Source organism: Tachysurus fulvidraco, chromosome 10 (assembly GCF_022655615.1).
Source record: "Tachysurus fulvidraco isolate hzauxx_2018 chromosome 10, HZAU_PFXX_2.0, whole genome shotgun sequence".
Classification (NCBI taxonomy): Eukaryota; Metazoa; Chordata; class Actinopteri; order Siluriformes; family Bagridae; genus Tachysurus; species Tachysurus fulvidraco.
Genome location: NC_062527.1, coordinates 7,595,039 through 7,613,525, shown reverse-complemented (window position 1 = coordinate 7,613,525; position 18,487 = coordinate 7,595,039). Strand labels below are relative to the sequence as shown.

Sequence of the window (18,487 nt, the reverse complement as noted above, 5' to 3'; positions counted from 1 at the left end):
GAGAAGCTGGATAAGTAAGTGTAAGAAAGATTCCTCCTCGCACTTGTCCGCGTCCCTTTATCTCTGCAAAACAATAGGAGCTCCGGAGCACTGAGAGAACAAACCACACGAGTGAAATAAAATCTGGTTTATTCCAAACAGCTACTCAAAGAACCGAGCGACAGAACAGAATATATATGCAATGGAATACAGTAAGCTATAGTGTATGAGATAAGGCAAGGGGAGAAGTTTTCTCAACATAGATAGGGGTATGCAAAAATGCTGCTTCCTCACAACTCATCCAGGCATTGAAGGTCAATAAGCCTGTACATGAGCAAAGAGAAACTGAGTGTCCTGCGAGTAATCTCACAAGCAGGTCAGCCTATCTTGTCTTCTTCATCCTGTCAAGAGTGCTAAAAGAACAGGATAGACTCAAACCAAGAACATTCAAGCCTTACCATCCTGCTTATGTTTGCAGAAACACAGAGTACAAAAAACAAGAAAACAAGAACATACTTACAGTATCAAAGGTCAGCATGACCAGAGTGGGGAGAACATTCCTTTCGACAGAGAAAGAGAAATGTGGATAGAAAATGAAATAAGCACAAAAATTAATTAACATAAAGAAAATTCATTTCAGCAATCCCCTCTTTTATACTGAATAATAATGAAGTATAATTACAAATGCTTGTAAAATTGACAAATTTCTTGTCGTCCAATTCGCGAACTGCCAGAAGGTATTATCATGCGGATGAGCTTGGACGGGAATCCCTGTCCCAAGCGCGACGAGCAGTAGTAGAAGTAGAACAGCCATACTGGTCACTGGCTATGTTTCCTGATTCCAGTAGAGGTTGTCTTTCTGTCCCCAACGGCTTCCTCGTGCACCGTTTGCACCGTAGCAGATGTACGAACAGGGGGCACAGGAGAGTCTGCGGGTTCACCACGCCGTTTCGCTCAATGATGTCAGCCTTTTGCAGAGAGATGTGTGTCGTCACCTGGAGCTCACCGACAGCCCCCTCTTTGTACAGTAGGTCAGCCGATCCTTTTATTTGTATGCTGGGAAGAGGGGACCCCTGAAAAGGTTGTCAGCTGTTGCCTCAGAGTTCTGAAACACAAACACTGTTTAGACAGACTTTTTACTTATGATTCTTCTTTCCAACCCGTGCCTGGTTTTAGACAGGAGGCGTGGATCCACTGTGGAAAAAGATCAGTTAACACAGCAGTGCGAGTCACAGCGACTATTTCTGCAGGTCCACTATACGGGGTCTCACCCAAAGGCGTGCCTAATTTTCCCAAATTTCTGACCAAGACACGATCTCCCACCTTAAAAGGGTGAGTATTGCCAATTGGAATTTAGGGTTGTTTTGAATTTACCCGCGCCCAATACTCGTTGAGCTTCTGAATTAACCCTGCAGAGTACTCGCTGAGGTGTACATCAAGGTCCCCCATTCCCAATGCCTGTTTGCCTCTTCGCCAAGGTTGGGGAAATGGTCTCCCCATCACAAGCTTATAGGGAGACAGGTGATCCAAAGCCATTCTCATATCTGCTAGCACAAGGGGTAACGCATGACCCAATTTTTGGAACCGGACGTGTGCATTGCTTTACGAATTTTGTCTTTTATTGTGCGATTGGCTCGCTCCACCATACCAGATGACTTTGGATGGTAAGGAATGTGGAAATGCCAATTGACCTTTAACTCTTTACACAGAAGCTGAGTGACTTTAGATGTAAATGGAGTTCCCTTGTCAGAATCAATTCCTACAGGGATGCCATATCTAGGAATTATTTCAGTAGTTAGCTTCTGTACCACAACTCTAGCATTTTCCTTATTACATGGGAAGGCTTCTACCCATCTGGAGAACTTATCAACCATTACCAAAAGGTATCTGAAAGGACCCTGCCTAGGCATGTGTGTGAAATCGATCTGCCATTCTTGAAAGGGGGTGTCAGGCATGGGAAAGTGTTGATGTGTGGCACCTGATTTTGAAATGTTGTTCTGTGCGCATATTAAACATCCTTCTAATATTCTATTCATGTCTGTGTGTAAGCGGAAAATACAAAAAACCTCAGATAAGTCCTGTAACACCCCTCTTTGTCTGTGATGATTGGGGCCATGAAACTCGCGGACGAGAAAAGGAGTACAATGTCGCGGTAGACAGACACGGCCCTTGTTATCTAGAATAACATAGGAATCAGTTGCACCCTGACTAGTCCAAAATTCGCGGTCAGCAGGCGAAGCTGAAGCATGCAGCGAAGGGAGATCCATGTCAGGTAGAACAGCACTGATCATGGTGTTAACAGAGAACATGGCAGGAGATAGGTTTGGGGGAAGTGGGCGTGAGGCCGCAGCCTGTTTAGCCATTTGGTCAGCAAAACTGTTCCCTCGCACTTCATCGGTGTCACCAGAGGAATGCGCCCTAGTTTTAACAATGGCCACAGAATGAGGCAGATGACAGGCAGTGATTAAATCCTGCACTAACGAGGCATGGGAGATAGGCTTGCCGTCAGCTGCAGTGAACCCACGAGATTGCCAGATGCGGCCAAAATCATGAGCTACTCGGAAGGCATAACGAGAGTCAGTGTAAATAGTGACGTCAGCGTAGTCAGCGAGAACACAGGCACGCGTGAGAGCGAAGAGTTCAGCTCCCTGTGTAGAGGAGAAAGGGAGAGAAAAAGATTCAAGGACAGTGTTAGGTAACCGACAAACAGCATAGCCACAAAGATAAACACCATCACTAGGTTTGGAGCAAGAGCCATCTACAAAGAGGACATCACCTGTCTGTATGGGAACGTTGGAGAGGTCAGGGCGGATGCTAGTGGCATTGACTATTTCAGTAAGGCAATCATGATCAGAGTCACCCATACAATCATCCTGTGCATTAAGAAGGCGCTGCAGGGCATGTGCTACAGTGTCGAGAGAGGATGATGGACGTACAGTTAAATGATCAGTGGCCAATAACACAGTCTCATATCCTGAACGTCGCTGTGATGACATGTGCTGTGTGTTTAAATTGCGTAAAATTTGCGTTACCTGATGTGAGGTGTGTAAGATCAAAGGATGAGATAAAACAATCTTTTCAGCATCAGTTACCATCAGAGCACAGGCGGCAACAGCACGTAGACAGGCAGGCAAACCCTGAGCCACAGAGTCAAGGGGATTTAGAAAGAAACGCACAAGGTCGCATGCCTGCCCCATGTTCCTGGGCCAGCACCCCAGAGGCTGTTCCTGGCTGAGTCACAACATACAGGTGGAAAGGGAGGCTGTAGTTGGGGAGTCCCAGAGTAGGAGCCGTACACAGGGCCTGTTTCAATGCCACAAAAGCATCCTGCATTTCTGGAGTCCATGAGAAAAGTGTGGATGAAGGACCAGAATGCTTCACCGCAGCACGCAGACATTTGTCATACAAAGAACAGTCTGGGATCCATTGGTGGCAGTAGTTAATGAGGCCGAGGAAGGCCTGTAAAGCCTGTTTAGTGGCAGGCCGCTGGGTGTCCATGATAATTTGTATTCGTTCGGCAGTTAACTTCCTTGAGCCCTGAGAGAGTTCATAGCCCAGGTAGCGGACAGTGTTCTGGCAGAACTGGAGTTTTGACTTGGACACCTTAAAACCTTTCTCAGCCAGGTGTGTGAATAGAGCCAGGGCCGCTGCTTGGCAGGTGTCATAATCGGTCGCAGCCACCAGGAGGTGATCTGCATATTGTAAGACCACTGAGTCTCCCTTTTCCTGCTTACAGTTAGTAACCTGAGAGAGATCACGATTAGCATGTTTAATATTAAGCAGATATTTAGTGAGCTGCCGACGCAATTGGTCTAAGGCATCTCTATTATCCTTCCAAAAATATGTGGAAACAACTTGAGTTTGAGTTCTTTTTCTTCCTCCTTTTTTGTTATATTTACTACTTCATCATTCGTAGGTTTTAACACAGGAACTTGTTCGATCAATTTCTCTTCATCATACTGATCGCCTAATTTATTCTGGAGAATAAATCGATAATCTGCTCCTGTAAACTGACAGTTACGAGAACTCTTAATTAGCATATCAACAAGATGTAATGGTTATCTGGTGAGGTAGGCCGATTAGAGGCCAACGGGCCCTTTTTTCTTTTTCTTTAGAGTAAGGTGGTGGTTCAACACTCCCACTGTGGATCTCCTATACCCTCAAAAATCATGCGGTATGCGGAGGCTAAATAACCCGGATCAAAGGTACCATCACGTGGGTATGGTGGAATCTGAGGATTGGCCTCAGTCCAGCCAGCCAAATTCTCAACAAATGGTTGTGCATAATATCCTAAACCACATCGTATCATCCAATCATACGGTGTTTCACCAGGCATAGGCTTGGGATACAAGTTCCCCATTATGAACAAACAAAAATATTACAACAGGCAAAGAAAAGAGGCATGGAGAAGTCAAGAGAGGAAATATACAGTGCACTCTTCTTAGTTTTTCTGTCAAAACTAAGGATAACCTTCTTGGCTTTCTCAAACGAAACCAAGGATAACCTTCTTGGCTTTCTCAAACAAAACCAAGGATAACTATCCCTCTAAAAGGGGATAACTTCTTCCTAGTAATACTGCCGACCAGGTAGTCAATCAGACATGTCTTACCTGATCGAGAGTATCACGTCGGGACATCAATTAGTCAATCAGACATGTCTTACTTGATCGAGAGTATCACGTTCCATTCTCCTGCTTATGTTTGCAGAAACACAGAGTACAAAAAACAAGAACACACTTATCAAAGGTCAGCATGACCAGAGTGGGGTCAACATTCCTTTCGACAGAGAAAGAGAAATGTGGAAAGAAAATGAAATAAGCACAAAAATTTATTAACATAAAGAAAATTCATTTCAGCAGTAAGTAACTGACAGCTGAGTTAATCTACAGTATATTGTGGTTAAGTTTCTGTTCATTTCCATTTATTGATTTATAAATGATAGGGTTAGTGGGTTGGTGAAAGTCAGTAAAACCTGATTAAATTACTGAGAACATTCTGTTGTTCATTATTGAGAGGTACATTAGACTACAGAAAAGCAACATCCAGAGCTAGAGTTTAGTGGATGATGAAGAACCAGATGAACTCGACTAGTTGTCTTGAAAGTATGAAAGATTAGCTTCATTTTGATAGCAAACATTTTTTCCTGTTGAAGTAGAAGTTGTTGTTGTTGTTTTTTAATTTATTTCTTCATTTTGCTTTCTAAACTCTACTTGTTCTAATAAGTTTGTCCACTTTTGTAGTGTTTACACTTTTGTAAGTTTGTCCACTTTTGGTATAAAAAGTTTTTCTACGATTGTAGTGTAAGTGAAGTTATATGATACAAAGTGTACATATTTCATACAAAGGTGAAGAATAACCTGTTATATGATGTTACTGTATATGCCTAAATTTTCCATCATGTTAAAGGACACTCGTGGGAGAAGCAAAGGGGAAAAGAAAACAAATCATCAAATATCTTTTGTGTAACAGACCCACTTTCTCACACTCTCAATCACCCACAATTTTAGACAGACAGACAGAGAGAGAGAGAGAGAGAGAGAGAGAGAGAGAGAGAGAGAGAGAGAGAGAGAGAGAGAGAGAAATAAACTCGGAAAAATCGGTAAGTATTAAGTAGATCTGCGCGCTGATTGGTTAGAAGGCTGCAGGACGCGCGCTCGGATTGGAGCAGAGTCGCTCGAACGATCTGTTTGGAACTCAGGAGAGGAGCGCAGTGATGAGAGCCAGTATGAAAGAGCAGCGGCGCACCGGGGGATAAACACTGATAACACCGAATACATCACTTATCACGCAGGACTGGCCACAGTTACATGAACACATCACGACTACGTGCAGACATACACGTTAAACCCTGACGAGTGAGTACATCTTACTGCATTTGTAGTCAGCTGTCATTCTTCTACTGTATTCTGTGATGGATGGATGTGACTTATGTGACTGTATTACAATCTAACCCCAATCTCAAATTCTGAGATAAAAACCAATCATTTCTTTTGTGTGAATTTATATAAGTAGACTATAGAACTGCATGTACAGTACAGACAGATCTATAAAATATCATCAGTGGGTAAGAATTGTTTATTTCTCTTCAAATAAAAAAATAAAAATGCATACACTTTAAAAAAAACAAATGGAAGTTTTTTTTTTCTTTCTTTTTTATAGCAGCATTCTATTTATGCCTCTTGTCCTTAGGTGCTGGTGCATGTTAAATTGTATCATGAAATAATATTTCCTATATGTACATTTGCTACGGTTGGATGCATTTTTATTACCAAGCCCGGTGTTGTGTTTAGCCAGAGATTGATTAGATGATATGAAAAGGCTTTATAACAGGATTACAGTGTGGAATTTATTACAGCTGGTTTAGCTGAAATCAGGTACCTTTACAAGAAGAGTAAAAAACACTGTTAAAGAGTGATGAACTTGTTTGATTGTATTTATCTATTTATAACCTATTTATTTTATCTTTGTGGGACTTTTATGCCTTTCGCTTGTTCCTAACCTGAGCAATGTTAACGTTGTTAACAGAGAGATGGGTGGAGGTGGACATCGGGGTGAGCAGCTGGGGTCAGGAGAAAATGGTATATGTGCTCAGTATACCTGGGAGGAAGTGCAGAAACACATTCGCAGGGGTGATCAGTGGCTGGTGATCGAGAGAAAAGTGTACAATGTGAGCGAGTGGACAAAGAGACATCCTGGAGGACGCAGAATCCTTGAGCACTATGCTGGCGAGGATGCAACGGTAACTAACTACATCATAAGATATGTGTTTGGCTTATGCTTTTAAGTATCCTTTTAAATAAGATAAACAGTGCTTTTAATAATTTTGCCAGAACTCATTTCAGATCACACTGACTCACTTCAGATCACACAGCCAAATCCTCACTGTTTTATTAAGTTTGCATTCACATACACGCAGGCCAACATTGAGCAGTATTATTGAGCAGAAGAGAAAAATTGTTGCACTATGTGGACACCTAAAAGAAAGTGCGGCTTTGTGCAGGATGCGTTTGCAGCCTTCCATCCGGATCAGCGATACGTGAGGAAGTTCATGAAGCCACTGCTGCTGGGAGAGCTGACACCTTCAGAGCCCAGTCAAGACCACGGCAAAAATGTATGGCTGCAACTACACACCATTATTACATACGTATAGAAATGGGCATCACCTGAGGGGAAATGCAGCACCTTGGTTTATGTGCTTAATTATATTTGATGTACATTTGTTTTAAATATATATATATATATATATATATATATATATATATATATATATATATATATATATATATATATATATGTGACCACACAATAGAGTCAGAGAGTCACAGGGTTGGGTGTTCAAAAAGCATCAGTGTTATGGTCAGATGTCCATACAGTATGTTTCATAACCGATGATCACTTACTGTGGGCTCACTCCTATCCACATTTTGAACAGATTGTGCTGTAACATTCACATGGTGTAAGATCTTAAAAACAAACCTGAAGAAGTAGCCTTTCTTTGCTTGGCCCTTTAGAGGCCCTGTCAGGCCTGCTTACACTGGGAAATACTAGATGAGGAATTTAGCCGTTTGTTTAAAGCTGAAAGTTTGGCTGTGAGACACAAACATATTATGTCTGTTACCACAGACTCTGTATTTGGCCTGTTGGGTGGCCTGGTTCAGGCTCAGCCACCGATTGGCTGTTAGAGTTTTTAAAATGCATGTGACTATGGCTGAGTTTACTTTGGGACAAAATGATGCCTCTGTATCTACTGCCATCTGTTGCTTATTAGTGGAAGTACATTTGCCCCAGTTTGTCTGACTGAGGGTCATGTTACATTCTGGACAATAGTTCTCCCCACAGGTTACAATGAGATATTATATTTAAAGATTACAGTATTTGATGATCTTATGGTTTTCCTTATCACTTTATTACTCAGCACACATGGTCCAGTTTCTTACATATAAATACAGTTCAATTTTCTTATTCTGGACAATTATAGTGGCTTCCTTCTTTTGTTTGCTGAGTTATAAAGCAAAAAGTCATCAAAGTGACTCAGACCATGGAACCCCACCGAACACTATCCTGCCATGGAGGAGCAAGATGCCAGCCAAAGTCACTGTTAAAATATAAAAGCGGTAGATTAGTACACAGAGCTAGAACATTTTCAGATTTTTTTTACTATTAGTGCTTTGCAAGTAAACAAGTAAGCAGGAAATTTCCACTTACTCCACAAGCCCTGGAGGTCCTCCACTCAGCTGTAGTCTTAGGATAGAATACATGACAGAATAATATAAGTATTAATTATTATTTATACTATACATTTTTTACCTTAAGATTGTATTTAGCATTCTGCATTCATACATTCTGCATTAATTCCTGACAGCCTGGCTCTTGTCTCGTCTTTCTCAGGCTGCTTTAATGGAAGATTTCCGGGACTTGCGTAAGAGGTTGGAATCACAGGGCTTGTTCCGCACCAGTCCACTCTTTTTTATCCTATATCTTGGCCACATTCTGCTCTTGGAGGCCCTGTCTGTGGCACTCCTTTGGAATTTTGGCAATGGCTGGATAATTTCACTTCTATTATCTGTCTTGCTGGCCACTTCACAGGTAGGATGGCTTAATTTTTTTAATATGGATTGTGCTCATGGTAAATATGTTCTCATACTTGGGGGGAAACCAGAGCTAAAGCATTTAAAATGTGCTATAAAGTAGCTGCATGTGTCTGTGTTAAATGTTCTAGTGCTTTTTTCTTCAAAACTATCTGTATCATAGTCCAGGGTTAAATGCAGCATTATGAGTGTATTTAATTTGGAGCAGCTTAATATACTGTGTGTGGTAGGTTGTAATATTTTCTCAAATATTGTTGGTCCAGATATCCATGAAAAAGCTTACCATCAGCTTAGAACAGCGAGATTGGTACTTACAACTTGCATGAAATATATTTCACGATAAACAGTTTTTGTAATTTAATTCCTTATATATCTGATTGTATTTGTTACAATATGCTGCTTCCCCATGTGCAATAAGTAATAAAATGAGCACGTGGAGAAATTAAAAGCATTACATCTATCCCTGTTACAGCCATCCTGGGCTCCCATATAATCAATGTATGTGTATAAGAATGATGTCAATTTAGACAAACCAAAACATGTAAACCCTTAATACTGGTATCCAGCAATACATACACCTGGAGAAAAATTAAATAAGATTAATAAAATGGAATTTCACCCCAAAATTTATGTAGATGCCATATGATAGAATGTGGCTTGTTAAATAGAATTGTCAGGTAACCAAATTGGGAACAAGCCACACAGTATGTTGATGTGTGCTTTCTCTCCTCTACCATACAGGCTCAGGCTGGATGGCTTCAGCATGACTTTGGCCACCTGTCAGTCTTTAAAAATTCCACTTGGGATCACTTAATGCACAAATTTATCATTGGACACCTGAAGGTATCATTTCAAGATCTATACTTCTATTTACATATACACCAATGAGTCAAACCACACTACACTAGCTGGCTAATATGCTGTTGGACTGTATCTCTGGAGGTGAATTTTACACTAAGACATTAGTAGCAGGTCCTTTAAGTCTTACAATACAAGTTGCAAGGTGACTACACAGATCAGAACTTTTGTACTGTAAACATTAATGACGGTTTCCCTGGACAGATGATAATTAGCATGGCACTGTGAGCAGGTCTACAGCTATGCAGCTCCATACCTAGCAGGGTGTTGTGACATCCTAAAATATTTCTATGACCTAACAGTACAGCCCTCACCACCCTTGGTGTATAACATCCTGATGCAAGTTTCTGGTTTCTTTCCCCTTGTCTTATTCCCACAAGACTCTCACTACCCCTTAAGCCTTGTTGTTTCAGAGATGCTCCAACCTCAACATCTTGTCCTAATTATTTGGCCCCTGTCAAAGTTGCCCAGATGTTGCATATACCTGCCTATTTCTTCTGCATCCAACACTTTGACTATGAAATCTGATCTAATATATCCTAGACCTTGATATTCTCCATTGTTTGGAGATAATTGATGTTATTAACTCCATCTGTAAGTAGGCACAATGCTTTGACTCATCGTTGTATATTAAAATATGCCTGTCTTAAACATCCAAGATGTGACTTTCCCCAGTGTACCACTCTGTCTATGTGTGTTTTGTGAATATACAGGGGGCTTCTGCAAATTGGTGGAACCATCGCCACTTTCAGCACCATGCTAAGCCCAATATTGTCAGTAAAGACCCTGACGTCAACATGTTGAACATACTGGTCTTGGGAAACATCCTGCCTGTTGAGGTAAACTAAAGGACAGACAGATCTGTACAGTAATTAATTAGCCTTCACACCTTCACAGATTTCACAAAACATATTTCATTTTTAAAAAAGCTTTGTTTGTCTATAATTTCTTCCCTCAACCTTTGTTACAGTATGGGATTAAAAAGGTGAAGCACATGCCATATAACCATCAGCATCGGTATTTCTTTTTGGGTTGGTCATTCATTGCTATTTCTTAGACCAGTAAAAAGAAAAATGTTTAACATTTAAACCACTGCCTAGTTACACCTCTCTACTCTCTCTCTCTCTTAACTAGTTGGCCCTCCCCTGCTCCTACCATTGTACTTTAACCTGCACGTTATTCAGACCATGTATTTGCAGCGGGATTGGGTGGTAAGTTGCCATGACAATGCCTTTTACATTACTATGCATCTTAACATCCAGTAGAACTACCTCTTTCTTATGTAGAGACTTACTTATAAATTTGATGACTTATCATTGTTTCTTTTCATTTTTTTGAGGATTTTGCATGGTTTTTGTCCTACTATGCACGTTTCTTTATGTTTTATTCTCCGTATTATGGAATTCTGGGATCGCTTGTGCTTATAACTTTTGTAAGGTAGGACTTCACCAGACTTCTGCTTACCCCTGATTTTAAACAGTATATTTTATTTTAGTGTAGTACAATCCTTCACATTGGATTTTCTGTTACTGGTGTGATTTTCAGGTTTCTGGAGAGTCATTGGTTTGTGTGGGTGACCCAGATGAATCACATTCCCATGGACATTGACCATGATAAACATGACGATTGGCTCAGCATGCAGGTACATTTTTGGATACGTATGAAGTATTATTAGTTCCTAAACAACAGGCAACTCAAGTTTTTACAGAACTGTGCTCTATACACAATAATACTCAAATATCTGAAACTAGAACAGCACTCACACATTTGACTACAGCATTTTGTTCTTGGGACATTTTGGTTATCAGTAAATACTGTATAAGGGAAAAAAACTCTTCGCTTTCTCTTCTTGCCAGGTACAAATGTATCTGTGTCTTATTTGTCCATAGCATGTTGTTCTGGAAGTGTACAGGCTTTGTCTAATCTGGTAAACACTTTATGTTAATGGACATAAATTAATACATAAATTAATGGACTTTATGTTGAGAAGTTAACAGCAACAGATTCCAAATGTAACTACACTTCCTACAATAGAAGAATACAAATGTTTATTCTGCTTACTTGTAAGTGAAAAAATTATGGAATAATAAACACCTTGCCATGGAACAGATGACCATCCAGTTACTTCTGGTCCCTTAAAAACAGGGGACCTTTTATAAAAAGTGCTGTAATTCTCAAATTGTTTGAACTGATTAAGATTATGTTCAGATAAATTCAACTGATAATGACAATGTCCATTTATAAATTACGTAATCTCTAACTGACTAACCATGCCATGGTTGTTGGTACCATATGGGCCATAGGGGATATTTCTTTATTTAAGCATTAAAGTATGTTGAAGCACAGGAAGTTATTAAATCAGTATATGATTTGTTTTATTTCTATTGGTTTAATATGTGCTTTTGTGGATTTTTGTTTAGTTGAAAGCTACTTGTAATATTGAGCATTCACAGTTCAATGATTGGTTCAGCGGCCATCTCAACTTCCAGATCGAGCACCAGTAAGTGCCCTAGCATTGTGTTGAGTTTATGCTTATAGATGTATTCATATTACCAAAATACTTGAGTATGGAGCTTTTATACAGTATATATTTTTGCCCCCAACCAGTCTATTCCCCATGATGCCTCGCCATAACTATAGCCGTGCGTCTCCTCAAGTACGAGAACTCTGTGAGAAGTATGGAATTCAGTACCAGGTCAAAGGCCTGTGGGAATCCTGGTGTGACATTGTCAGGTAGTTTATTTATCGCTCTAGTTTGTTTAATATTCCAAAGTTTCAATCAGATTTGAAATAAGTTAATATTATTAATTACAAAGCTAAAATTGAGATTTTGTTTCTATCCTTTTCAGGTCTTTGAAGAAATCTGGTGAGCTGTGGCTAGATGCCTACCTCCACAAATAATCATCTTACCTGTTGTTTAAAATGACATCTACAGTGTAATAATTCTTAAAAAACATCTACATTTCAACTATATACACAGTAGTGACAATAATAGGACTTTAATTTGATTTTAGTAGTATGTATTGTAAGCCTTTTTGCCTTTGAATTTAGATTTTAATCTTCTCATGATCCATGTCCTGTATGCTGGAACTAATGTATTATTTGTTAATGAATTGGGACGACAAGCCTCTCTCCAAAAACAACATTTATAATACCTTTTCATGCTCATGTTAACATCAGTATTAAAATTATAGTGCTGGACCTCTAGATTCAAATGTTATAATAGTTTCTTATATTATAAATAATTTTCTAATAACATCTTTTTCTTGAACAGTTTTTAAATAGCACTTAATCATAGTAAAGCACTTAATCATAGTAAAACTCATTAGATAACATTGAAATTAAATGTGCGTTGCTAAGTAAATTTAAAACTGTCCCCCAGCATTTGTTGTTTATTTTATTTTATTACTTTATTATTTTTTTCATTTTGGTTCGTCTTCTTGTGAGCAGCCTGTAGCCTACCTGTACTCAATGAATATTGACACTCCAGCCACAGAGCAATCTAAGCTATTATCTAAGATGTCCATGAGGTTCAGAGTACACGGTTTGTCCAGAGGTTTTAAAGAAGCAATCTCAGCTGGGAAATACAGCCTTTAGCATCTTCCAATACTGTCCCTTTCCCAGCTGTCTCTGCTATCTGATATAAGGAGTTTGGCATGATTCTTTTTTCTACAAAAGGTTAAAGAAAGTCGTTTAGAGGACGCAGAGGAAGGTACTGTGTTGTATTTCCGATACAGCTTCTAGACATACTGTATGAGCGTCTTGTTATGCTGCCAGGTGTATCAGCCATGTTGTAGATCTGTCTTGCAATCAAGCAGATTCAGTTTTGATGGTGATACACAGAGTGGCAAATATAAAATAGGATGGACAATAATTGTTAATAGGAATAGGATTATTATCTCTCTGTATGCATCTCATTCTCTAAATAAATACATTAATTGAATGTATGGTCAGGTCTGAGGCTTTACTCACTTCATCCTTACATACATACATGAGGCATTCAAATGAAACTGTATTATATAATGAACCATTTCTAAAATCTTTTTTTTTTGTCATTTCTGGGGCATTGGATTTTAAGTGTGTTATGATAGACATATGTAAACATGTGGATGATAGACTGAAAGCCTTGAAAACTGTGATAAGTAAAAAATAAAACGCAAAGTGACATCAAACGTTTCAGTTGTTGATTGTTTTCCTATAAAGAACATTTGTATTCAGCTTCTAACATTTTGGACAAAGCACACATATTGTGTGATCGACGATGCATCAATGAGTGAATGTGGACCTCAGTGTTAGACTAGGATGGTATACTACAGGGATGCACTGGAATCCAGAGTAGATTGCTACAGTGCAGACACCAACAAAACAGTCATCTGTGTTTTGGGGTCTGATGCAAAAATTTAGCTGAAGCTGCTCTGGAACACTGCTCCCATTAAAAGTCTTCTAGCAATAGAGTAAAGGAGCTTTCCAATAGTAGAACTTCACTGTGAACTGCCAGTTTATCTCAATGTTCCTGTTCATTTTCTCTCATAATTTCTTGCCCTATATGAAGCAGTAAAATGCAACTGGCAGAAGTTCAAGGTACAAATCTATGATGTGATTATCAACTGAAGCAAAGGTGAAACTTTTGCATAAACTGTTTTTGGACACTTTAAATCTTTAAGGTATCTATGTGCACCCATTGAAAGCAGCAGAAGTAGAGAAAGAGCCAAATAGAAATAGTGTATCAGGATGCATAATGCCTGTTCAGATGGCTTGATGTCTTACATATGGATATGCTTTGAACACAATAAAAAGTGCACAGACAGAATTTGAATCTTCCTCTGTAATGTTAATATAAATCCTGTTTTCCTAGTCCATGTGCAAATGATCCCTGTTATTATCTAAAAGATAGAGGAGCTATAGCAATAGATATATGTCAGGAATTGGCAATGGCACATCAGAGAACAGGACTCCATGTATATGTTGGTTGTAGACTTTAGATTTGTTCCTGTGCTACAATAATACAAAAATGTGTACATGGTGACCAAAGTGCAAGCAGGGACTCTGCGAGGTCAAGCTTAATACTCAAAACTATATCGTAACTACAGCATCATACCACAATACTCTCAACAAACCTGATCTGTAGCTTCACATGTGAGAAAGAAAAATGTCTGACTCAACAAATATCCTTTGAAACTACACTTAAAGATTGAGACATAAAGATCAAGAATCTTTGCCCACTGCTTTTGTCTTAATTATTCTACTGTAAGTGCCAATAAAGAACCTGTTGACTAAAGCAGATGTGATGGATAATAATAGACAAAAACTTTGTTTTGTAATGAAATGAATGGAAAAATCTGGAAAAGAACAAAAACAGCCTTTTATTTGAATTCTATTTTTGTGAAAACAGAATCTGAAACAGAAAAAAATATAACAGAAAAATATCTAACATTTGTTGGATTCTGGGTAATTAATATAATTCTTAAATTGCCACCTAATGATGAAATACAAACAAAAAAGAACGATGCGAGAGAGAGAGAGAGAGAGAGAGAGAGAGAGAGAGAGAGAGAGAGAGAGAGAGAGAGAGAGAGAAGTGAACTCGGTAAAATCGGTAAGTAGATCTGCGCGCTGATTGGTCAGAAGGCTGCAGGACGCGCGCTCGGATTGGAGCAGAGTCGCTCGAACGATCTGTTTGGAACTCAGGAGAGGAGCGCAGTGATGAGAGCCAGTATGAAAGAGCAGCGGCGCACCGGGGGATAAACACTGATAACACCGAATACATCACTTATCACGCAGGACTGGCCACAGTTACATGAACACATCACGACTACGTGCAGACAAACACGTTAAACCCTGACGAGTGAGTACATCTTACTGCATTTGTAGTCAGCTGTCATTCTTCTACTGTATTCTGTGATGTTTGGGCCTTTGACTCCTGATCAATCTGCACACGAACGCATGGATAAAATACTGAATTAAATTGCTTAATTTAGCAGTAAATTAAGCTCTAGGCTGTAGTGCATACTAATCACAATCACAACCAAGAGTCTTTCTCTGACTCCTTAGAACAGGTGCATTTCACTTCTGGGATATAAACCCGCTTTATTATTATTATTATTATTATTATTATTATTATTAGTAGTAGTAGTAGTAGTAGTAGTAGTATTAAGTAATTTATTATTATTATTAGAATTATTATTATATAGAGAGGGATTACAAAACAGCACATCAAATGGTCAAGTCAAGAAACTTTTAATGTCCTTTCAACCATATATAGCTGACGCAGTAAATAGTGAAATTAAACAAACAAACAAACAAATAAATGGCACACAGAGTGGCACAGCTGTTATTATTTTGCACCCGACAGTTTCACATGTGCTTTGGTTTCTCCAGTTTCTAGACTGGCAGTGCTAAACATCAACTACTGTGTGAATTTGTGTGCATTTTTTAATGAGGTTTTAATAAGGGTGTATACACCCACGTCACACCTGTTCCCAGGATATGAACCTGGATCCTCATGGAATTGATGAAGATAAAGCATGAGTCGTTTTAAATATTTGAATTATGACAATGGACCTCATTTATCAATCCTGTAGTAAAGCTTTGTGTAAAAAATTTTGTAGGCCACAATAACCTAGATTTTCAGGTGTACACACACATGAAAATATTGATAATACTCTTCACACATTTGCATTTAGTGAGACTCACAAGACTCCATAAAAGAGAACTGAAGGCACAAGAGGGAAAGGAAATTTTATTAAGGTTTACATGTTTCACTTTCCTCATATTGTGTTGTCGCTGTATTTGAGCAAGCTGAAGCCTGTCAGGGTAAAACATCCACTTACTTACTACATACAGTTTTAAAATACAAATACAAATATTATAAGGTCATCTTTAACATTTTAAAATATTGTTCATTATACGTTCATAAGATGTTCATCAGATGATAAAATGTCCACTCTGTCATTCATCCTCCCTTGACTACATGTGTATGTATGTTATAATAATATATTATTTCATGTAATTAATTCATGTAATTATATAATTTGTCATTTAAAAAAATTAAGTGTGTCGATATTTATTTCTTTTACATCATCAGTTGAAAATGAAAATGAACAATAAAATGAAAATGAACAATGACCATTGTTAACAATTTTATTTTTCTTTCTATATTGTTTTTGTATGTGTCCATGACAGGGTTAAAAGAAATTATGTGCCAAATACATGTTAGAGTGACCCAGATATATTATTCAGTAGGGTAACTACACAAAAATGTCAGAGTCAGGAGATGCAGAAAAGATCTTTGTTTTGTTACGTGAAAATGGTTTGAGATGGTTTGAGGAAAAAAAACAACTTTATTTTTAAATGTGAATGTTGCTCAGAAGTAAATCCATATACTAAAAGCAGGAATAAAGCACGATCATGTGGTGTAAGGGAACCTGATATATATGTCAGTATAATGCTGGCCTCACACAAAGCAACATATAACACACATATTAAAAGAGATTCTATAGAAAAAGAAAAACAGCAGCATTTCCTTTGCTGTGATTAATTGACTGGTGTTTTTGTCTTAAATTGTGAATTTGTATTTGCTTGCTTTATTTAAGCATTAATATGTTCCATATTTAATATTTCTTACAGTGTGGCCGTTTACGTTAAATGAATGGGATTTCCAAAAGTTACATTAATTTTGCTTGTATTTGATAAAGATAGATGAACTTCGGGTCAGACTGGAATACCAAATATCTTGTATACAGTAAATGCTCCAAATAAAATTTGTTTGTAACCAGTTTGATAAATGAGGCCTATTTTCTTCTTTAGATTTGCTGGAGAACTCAGGTTTCTACCCACTGTCTTTTAATATCAGGCTTTGTGGTTTGTGTTGCCAAAACGGATTATCTCATGAAAAGATTTATTTCCTAAATAGGTTGGATTTTAGAGGCCTGGGTTAGCTTAACACACAATACAACTATTATAACTTGTAAGAACACTTCATAGGTTGGTAATGTAAAGTGTGGAACAAAATAAACAACAACAACAGGAATAAAACCAATATTTTAAACCCTATAGCAACAGAACATTGTGATGGATGGATTTATTTGTTTGTTTGTTTTGTTTAGGGCTATCTTCCATTTAATGTTTCTATGTTAATCTATCTATCTATCTATCTATCTATCTATCTATCTATCTATCTATCTATCTATCTATCTATCTATCTATCTGTCCATCCATACATCCATCCATCCATCCATCCATACATCCATCCATCCACCCACCCATTGGTCTGTGTGTCTGTTTGATTGGGGGCAGGGGTTTCAAATTTTTGTGCCATCCTGCCCATCTTGTACCAATTTCAATGAAATGTACATAAAACTCTTAAACACACAAACAAAATGTAGAGCTGAAATGATGGTGCTTGATGTTGCAGCAGTAGAAGTGAACCAGCAGTGGTTTGGATCAGAGCCTGCAGAGCAGTGCCGAGTGCAGACGAGTTATGGGTGATGGAGGACATCGGGGTGAGCAGCAGGGGTCAGGAGAGAGAGGCTCATGTGCACAGTACACGTGGGAGGAAGTGCAGAAACACAATCTCACAGGTGATCAGTGGCTGGTGATCGAGAGGAAAGTGTACAATGTGAGTGAGTGGACCAAAAGACATCCTGGAGGAAGCAGAGTTCTTGAGCATTACATTGGTGAAGATGCAACGGTAACTACTGTAGCTTCCTATCAGATATTCTCCATTTATTCGTTTTCACTTACGTGGGTATCACCAGGTGCTCGCCTGGCCTTGCTGGGTCACGGTAACCATGAACTGGGTACACCTATCTGTTTTATACATTTTATTTAGGAAGACACTTCACCACAAGGTCACTCCACAATATTTCAAGACATTTGTTTGGCTTTTGCTTTGGATTTTAGATTTTGTTTTTTTTACTTTAGAGCTACATCTAAATTCTTGTACTACATTCTTATAGATGTAGATAAATCGTGGCATTAATCTTTCAGCAAAAAAAGCATAGTATCAAATCACAGCAATATCTTCCCTGTCTGCATTAATAGTGTTTATTGTTGTTGGATGTTGGC

The 18,487-nt window shown here is 38.6% G+C and overlaps 3 protein-coding genes across 6 annotated transcripts in view; 2 read left to right on the top strand and 1 right to left on the bottom strand.

Annotated features, from left to right (window-relative positions):
• Window positions 1–662: 662 nt before the first annotated feature.
• On the bottom strand, window positions 663–4,651 carry LOC125145794 (protein NYNRIN-like). The gene is made up of 2 exons (XM_047820079.1): window positions 3,012–4,651; window positions 663–2,884 (listed from the first exon to the last, which is right to left on the bottom strand). The coding sequence occupies exon 2, from the start codon at window positions 2,841–2,843 to the stop codon at window positions 1,527–1,529; it is 1,317 nt and encodes a 438-aa protein (XP_047676035.1). The 5' UTR covers window positions 2,844–2,884; window positions 3,012–4,651; the 3' UTR covers window positions 663–1,526.
• A 1,042-nt stretch (window positions 4,652–5,693) lies between these two features.
• LOC113660090 (fatty acid desaturase 2-like) lies at window positions 5,694–13,596 on the top strand. 2 transcript variants are annotated; one of them, XM_027173335.2, is made up of 13 exons: window positions 5,694–5,833; window positions 6,504–6,717; window positions 6,979–7,089; window positions 8,367–8,564; window positions 9,308–9,409; window positions 10,138–10,263; window positions 10,395–10,455; window positions 10,559–10,635; window positions 10,764–10,861; window positions 10,970–11,066; window positions 11,845–11,924; window positions 12,032–12,157; window positions 12,274–13,596. In XM_027173335.2, exons 2-13 carry the CDS (start codon window positions 6,508–6,510, stop codon window positions 12,323–12,325), a joined length of 1,338 nt encoding a protein of 445 aa, XP_027029136.1. In that variant the 5' UTR covers window positions 5,694–5,833; window positions 6,504–6,507; the 3' UTR covers window positions 12,326–13,596. The 2 variants fall into 2 exon arrangements, with proteins under 2 accessions (XP_027029136.1, XP_047676032.1); XM_047820076.1 differs by lacking the exon at window positions 5,694–5,833 and adding an exon at window positions 5,900–6,042.
• LOC113660036 (fatty acid desaturase 2-like) overlaps window positions 5,750–18,487 on the top strand; it is a 23,283-nt gene continuing 10,545 nt past the window's right edge. The window contains exons 1-2 of one of the 3 annotated variants that reach the window (XM_047820077.1): window positions 5,750–5,833; window positions 17,835–18,110. In XM_047820077.1, the coding sequence (XP_047676033.1) occupies window positions 17,901–18,110 (210 nt within the window). In that variant the 5' untranslated portion in view covers window positions 5,750–5,833; window positions 17,835–17,900. Of the gene's footprint in view, window positions 5,834–15,081; window positions 15,267–17,834; window positions 18,111–18,487 lie in introns of those variants that run through there. The other 2 variants (XM_047820078.1, XM_027173232.2) reach the window with 2 other exon arrangements.

Excerpts from the sequence above, each read along its gene's own strand:
- LOC113660090 (XM_027173335.2), top strand. The coding sequence starts at position 6,508 with ATGGGTGGAGGTGGACATCGGGGTGAGCAGCTGGGGTCAGGAGAAAAT. Across the intron at positions 7,090-8,366 it reads GTCAAGACCACGGCAAAAAT|GCTGCTTTAATGGAAGATTT; the intron begins GTATGGCTGCAA and ends CGTCTTTCTCAG. Across the intron at positions 11,925-12,031 it reads AACTTCCAGATCGAGCACCA|TCTATTCCCCATGATGCCTC; the intron begins GTAAGTGCCCTA and ends GCCCCCAACCAG.
- LOC125145794 (XM_047820079.1), bottom strand. The coding sequence starts at position 2,843 with ATGGGTGACTCTGATCATGATTGCCTTACTGAAATAGTCAATGCCACT.